At 32.5% G+C, this 6,746-nt stretch overlaps 1 protein-coding gene across 12 annotated transcripts in view; it reads right to left on the bottom strand.

Moving 5' to 3' along the window:
* BIRC6 (baculoviral IAP repeat containing 6) overlaps nt 1-6,746 on the bottom strand; it is a 197,421-nt gene that overhangs the window by 76,947 nt on the left and 113,728 nt on the right. For all 12 annotated transcript variants that reach the window (XR_004903615.1, XM_036027815.1, XM_036027820.1 and 9 more), the window contains exons 43-45: nt 6,529-6,639; nt 4,963-5,096; nt 2,730-2,857 (exon numbers count right to left, since the gene is read on the bottom strand). Coding sequence is in view for 11 of the 12 variants with exons in the window: in XM_036027815.1 (XP_035883708.1) it covers nt 2,730-2,857; nt 4,963-5,096; nt 6,529-6,639 (373 nt within the window). In the remaining variant the exon portion in view is untranslated. The remainder of the gene's footprint in view (nt 1-2,729; nt 2,858-4,962; nt 5,097-6,528; nt 6,640-6,746) is intronic.

Genomic DNA, 6,746 nt, shown 5'->3' with positions numbered 1-6,746 from the left:
TCTCAAATACCATTAGCTATGTTCCACCACTGGAGAGAAGGAAATGCTCTCCTGTCCAGAACAAAAGCGGGGCACAGAGCAAGAACACTGGAAACATGCCCCCTGTACCCTGGCTCATAGAGGCACAGAAGTTACTCAATCAACTTGAAGATGATTTAACACTAGAGGTAACGGTAACAACAAAAGCTAAACCAACTCAACTCCTGAAAAGAGGGACTCAAATAGTCACACTAATCACCCTAGGAAAGGCTTGTCCCTTTCCAAGCAAAAATACTATCTACTTCAGTGTCTAAAATACATATGTTTATCAAAAGCAAAAAACTGCAGGAATATATTTTTTGTGTAGAGCATAAATAAAAATATGACAACTACATCAAAAAAGACAGGATAAAAATGTAAATATAATGTTGTGATTATATGTAAGTTAAGGTAGACGGTGATAAAAAAAGAGATGTACATTGTACCACGAACATTATAATCAAATTTAGCTATAAGTAATAAACCAACAGTGCAAGTGATGATGAAATCATCAAAAAATACTTAATCCAAAAAGTATACAGAGGAAGGTTTTGTGTTTCAATTGCATTTTTACATTTCTTGAAGTAATAAAGCATGATATGTAGGAAATGTTATTTTCTTCCATCTTCAATGTTAAAATAGCTACACAAAAATTCACCAATTTTTTTAAATGCATGCTGACACAACCGCTGTCACAACACAATCTAACAAAATTGTTTCGAATGAAGTTAAAGACAACTAGGCACAACTAGAGCCATGTAATGGGGAAAAACAAAGAAACTTTTAGGCCAACGTATTTATTATTAAATTAACTGAAGAGCTGCTGGCTAATTGATCAGGATTCCAGAGGCTTTCTTAAAAACATACAAAACAAACAAAACAAAAACAAAGAGTATTTGTAGGGGAGGACTTTATAGATACAATTAGAGAAACTACTAGACCACTAACTGGTATGGCTCAGTGGACTGAGCAGCAGCCTGCAAACCAAGAAGTTACAGGTTTGATTCTCAGTGGGCACATGCCTGGGTTGCGGGCCAGGTCCCCAGTTGGGTGCTTGCGAGAGGCAACTGATTGATATTTCTCTAGCACATTGTTGTTTTTTTCCTTCTCTTTGTCCCTCCCTTTCCCTCTCTAAAAATAAGTAAATAAAATCTTTAAGAAAAAAAAGGAATCAGAAGAAGAAACTGCTGAAAAATGTATGGGTTTGTTAGGGTGGAAGGGGGTAGAAGAGTAACTGATAGAGAACCACCTAGTTTTTGAGGACTGTAAAACCCATAAATACACTCACTTAAAAAAATACTGTGTAACTAAAAACTAGATCGATATTTCTTCAACAAATATTAGAGCAAATAATTTTTTGTATGAAAATCTTTTTTGTACATCTCCACACAACAGAGCTATACTAAAAGCCTATACCTCCTGAGTATGTTCAAAATTCTCATAGTTTATTAAGAGCTTAGTTGAAAAAATGAAATAAATAGTAACTGATTTCGCTTGTCAGCTGATTTTATATATATCATCTAAAAACCTCACAAAATCTTCATGTTCGTGTTTTGCAAATAATGTATGCGAATCATAACGCATACCATTGGTTTTGTGAATCTCACTCCTTCCTGCCTCTAACCTTCATTGCGTATATACTACAAAAGAGCTGAACTACAACCCCACCGGTGTTTAAAAACTCATAAAGAAGGAAGTAAACACCAATGCAGAAAGTAGCTTGAAATTGAGTTTTCTGTACCAATGTAAGTGCATCTTCACATAAATTTTGCACATTAACTTTTGTACAAGTATTATGAACTGTTTTTTCTTAAAAAATAACTATTATGGACAACTTGTTTATTTATATTGTAAACTACATACTATTCTGATTTCTAAGATTTTAAAATTAATTTTTAAAGCAATCATGTATTCTGTAATTTTAATTATTTCCTAATATATACTTTTAAATTTTAAATTCTCTTGCACTTCCAGAATGAAATGAAATTAAATATAAGATAGCAAATAGCACCTTTAATTTATTTGATATTAAAGAAAATTTTTTAAATAATCAAACATGCCAGAATTTGATTTGTTCATCATCTAGTTTCTTTTAACTTTAAATAAGATGACACTGTTATATTGTATTAAAAGCTCTTATCAGAAAGTAATGTTAGATTTTATGAAATGCCTATAGCATGATGAAAAGGATTCATGTAATACAAAAATGACATTGAAACATTCATGCATGTTAAGTAGCAACCTTTTATGGTCAAAAGGTATTCTACTAACATTATTTGATTTTTATTAAAATTTTATTACTTCTATATGAAATAGTATATAATTTTCTTTAAGCTTTCTTTTCCAGGTTTTCTTATTATATATAGGTTTCAAATAAAAATCACTGATAGATTTAATTGTCTATCTGTATTATAGAATAATTGAAAGAAATTCAAGTAAATTTTACCCAAAAAGGTTAGAATAACTAATCTATTAAAACATTAAAAGCAAGCAAAGACTTGACACACTCTATTCCTTTCATAAGAGAGTTCATGATCTGGGAAAGCTACAATAGAACAAACAGGGAAACACCAATAAACCCTTCCCCTTTAATCTTACTATCCTACTGTTGATCTGTTCCCAGATAAACCTCCCAAAACATGAGGGAAAGTTCATTTAGAGTAATACATATTACTTATAAATCAGGAATATAAGTATACAGTGAAATTTACCTTTCTGTTGAAAGTATATGAATTAGCTTGAGTAAAAATTCACTGAAGGTTTGAGGACATGTCGAAGAAAGATGCACTTGTAATCGGGTAAGAAATTCTTGCATAGCTTGTGTAGCTGTTGGACCAACCTAAAAAGAAATGAAGTTTCATTGAAAACTGCTTAGTGATACCATTTACAGAATTATTCATTCATTTACAGAGTTACTCATTTTAAAAGTATCAAGTGTTAAACTGAATGCTATACTGTTGTCATTTTTCATATGAAAAACAAAAATATTAATAATGATAGGAAATCAATTAACTTTTAAGTCTTCATATGTTTGTTTTAAATAGAAAATTAGAGATTAATAGTTTTCCATTACGGTTTAGAACAACTTATATTAGGTTTATTTAAATAAAAAAATTCACCTGAATTACACATTATCTTTACAAAACTTTAAAAAGTACAAAGAATTTATGCATTGATGTTCACAACCTTATTCGTTATGCCATTTCAAAACAAAAGAACTCATCCTCGGAGTAAGCCACAAATGGTCATGCTTCAAATGACTAGCAGAGTGAACAGTAAAGTGAATGGGAAAAACAAAAAACCACCAAAACTACAAACAAACAAAAAGCCTAAAGCTAAAAACAAACCTGTACCAATTTCTATAAAACTACCTTCCCAGATTTCTATCTCATCAATGAAAGAAATGATAGAATCACACTAAGTGATCTGAGGTATGTTTTGGAATGTTTTGTAACACTTCTATATATTATTTCATTCCATTCTAATTTGTTATAATCATAAAACAACTAGAGTTTTGGAAAAATAAAATGCAATTTAATGTTCCAAACTAATTTTACAGTTAGAGAAACTTAATTTTTAATGTATTTTAACATTCACAATCAAACTTCTTCTTTAAAACCAAGACATCTGAGGAAAGCTTCATTTTCAATATCTTATAATGTCTTTTTTAAAAAATGAAAGATAAGCCCCTGTCTGGCATAGCTCAGTGGATTGAGCGCGGGCTGTGAACCAAAGCATCACAGGTTCGATTCCCAGTCAGGGTACATGCCTGGGTTGCAGGCCACGGCCCCCAGCAACTGCACATTGATGTTTCTCTCTCTCTCTCTCTCTCTTTCTCCCTCCCTTCCCTCTCTAAAAATAAATAAATAAAATCTTAAAAAAAAATGAAGGATAAGCCACTATGCTATGCAATGGCATCCCCCCTGACGCCTAGCTCTACAATGAACTAGCTGCATAGCTGAGGTCAGTGCAGATAATGCATGTTTTCTCATAGGTTAAAGCACGGAAGTTAGAGTCAGTGGCCCCAGAAATCGTCACATTCCAGACTCACGTGCTCTTCACACAACGATCCTATATGACAAGCACTGGAAAGCCTGCCTCTGCTCTCACCAAAACTCCGGCCCAATCTAACTGCGCACAGTTCCTTCTTTTTCTTTCTCACTCTTTTCCTTGTCTAATTATGATCTACAAAATTATATCCAGTATGTACCCATCAGAATGTAAGCTCCACGCAGGTAAACTTGGTCTTGGTAACTACTTACACCCCTCGTACCTAGAGCAGTACCTGCACCTAGCACATACTAAGAATTAAAAAGTAACACCATAAAATAATCTTGAATAACTTGCATTAAAAGGATGCTATGAACACTAAATATACTTTTATATGAAAAGAAATATAATGCAGTACAAATATTTTTAAAAGTAGCACAATATAATAAGAACTTAAAATGATATAAGGGAAATCTGTTGCTAGACTAAAAATGCTTATAAGCTGATACATCTTATTTTTAGACCACTCGGCCATCCTGACAAGCTCTAATACATCTTATTTTTGTTAAATAAAATATTTAATATTATAAAACAAGTTAGTAAATTGCCAATTCTGATAGTAGAAGTCCTTACAAATGATATATTATTTTTAAAAACTTAAATTTCAAAAATTTTGAAACGCTTCCCTGACTCTCTGGTATTTATTCAGAATATTTCTTAAATTATACAAAATCCATGCCAAAAATCCAACAGAAAACCCCCTATACTTCAGTTTTAATATATCTGTTACTATTATAGATAATTCAAAATATTTTATTACGTTGATACATAAAAGGCTATCAGTTAATACTGTGGCAATAACAACTTTACATATTGGGGTACATTCAAGTTTTCCTTCACAAACATGTTAACTGTACAATATGGACCTGTCACTGGTTTCTAAAGTCATAATACCTGTGGACTATGTTGATTTGTTCCATGTGGACTGGTGCCAGAAAGAAATTTCACTAAAACGTGAATCAGGTTTGGATCCGACACCAGCAGATGGGCGGTGCTGTCCTGCGTCCCGATGGCACTGCTGGAACCAGCTGTATAAAACATTAAAAACATACGTTCTTATACAATGGGCCCTGAAACAGTAAAAATGTATTTAAAACATCTTTCCATTTCAGGGAGCACTCACACACTCCTGGGTGTTGCAGTTCATTAAAAGAGTCTGAACTGACCAAGATGGACGCATTCTCTATTTTCATGTACCACAGATCTCCGGCCTCTCTCTACTTCAGTCGTGAAAAGCACCCAGTTTTATGTGCATCTTATTCAGTATACAGTCAAATGGAAAAGAGATAACTAAATGTTTAATGTCCTTTTGGTGAAGCTACTCCTATTCCAGAAATAGACATCTGTTTTCAGGGTAAATTTTGACCCAGCTTTTTTAGATAAACTAAGGAAAAAACCAATCATTTTTCCATGTTAGTTGTTTAAAGGTTGTGCACTGTTAAATGATACACAAGTAACACACTAGCCAGTTTTCTGAACTGAATAAAGTATCTTTTGGGTTAAATCTATCTTCAGTATCATGTAATAATGCTTTTGATCCCATGTTTGGAAAATATATTCCAAATTAGAAAATGGAATTCTGATGTCAAGCAATGATTTAAATTAGTATCTTTATCAATGTCACAGAGCATTTAACAAATTAAGCCCAAACAGAAGGGGACAAAATCTACCCTTCTGCTGTCATAACCTCAAATGGAATAAAGATTTCAATTCCCAAGGCTGGCCCTTGCTTTCTAAGATGAACTTTAATCCCTACCTCACAAATCCCTCAAGAATGCTACACAGAACCCTAGAATTAAACATGAACATTAAAACCAAAAGGCACTAAAGAAGACAATACCGAAGGGTATTTTCATGACTTTGGGCAAAAAACCAACAGAAAGCACTAAAAATTTCTTTCTGAGAATGTTCAGAAATTATTTTACTATTGTAACTAAAAAGGAAAAAGAGGTGGGGTGTGAAAATAAAAAACTTAATAGGACATCAAAATCTGAGAAAAAGCAATTATTTTCAGTTAATAGAGGTTTTAGATGTGAAAAACAAAAACTGAGGAATCCAATTATATATATGTTAATGAACATTATGTGAATAAGTCATTTTTAAATACAAAGGTACTTTAACAGAATAACCAACATAAAACATAGATTAGAATTAAATATTTGACTTTCTACTCTAAAAGTAATTCCACTTTAGTAATTATTATGTTTTTAGAAGGTAAAAATAGGACTTGAACTTGTGATGGTACCTGTATGAGTATATTATCAACCTAAAGAAGTGTAAAGTATACAATACATAACAACAAATTCGGAAAACACATATTCAAATAAGTAACTCAGTTATTTTCTTAACTGCATCACTTCTTAGAAAAAGCTTTGAAAAGATGCTGATAGCAAGAATAATAATGAACACACCAAAGAGCTAAAGGAACCGAAAGATATAAGAGAATAAATGTTTGCTTACGGTTAAGTTGCATGTTCGTCATGATCGTTAGACTGTGAAGCACAAGGCACCAAGTCCGGAGCAAGGTGTTGGGATACCAAGCCAACACTGTGAGAAAGCTAGTTATTGATGCTATGCAAAACAAAAAAGAAAGGGGGCATTTTTAATGAAAAAGCAAATGTTTACTGAGAACTACAAGCAAAAAGAATGAATTCAAAAATCTTTCTTTCAATCAGCTC

The sequence above is a fragment of the Phyllostomus discolor genome, chromosome 6 (genome assembly GCF_004126475.2).
Source record: "Phyllostomus discolor isolate MPI-MPIP mPhyDis1 chromosome 6, mPhyDis1.pri.v3, whole genome shotgun sequence".
NCBI classification, from domain to species: Eukaryota; Metazoa; Chordata; class Mammalia; order Chiroptera; family Phyllostomidae; genus Phyllostomus; species Phyllostomus discolor.
The sequence above is the reverse complement of the archived record's forward strand: the minus strand, read 5'-3'. Positions and strand labels throughout refer to the sequence as shown.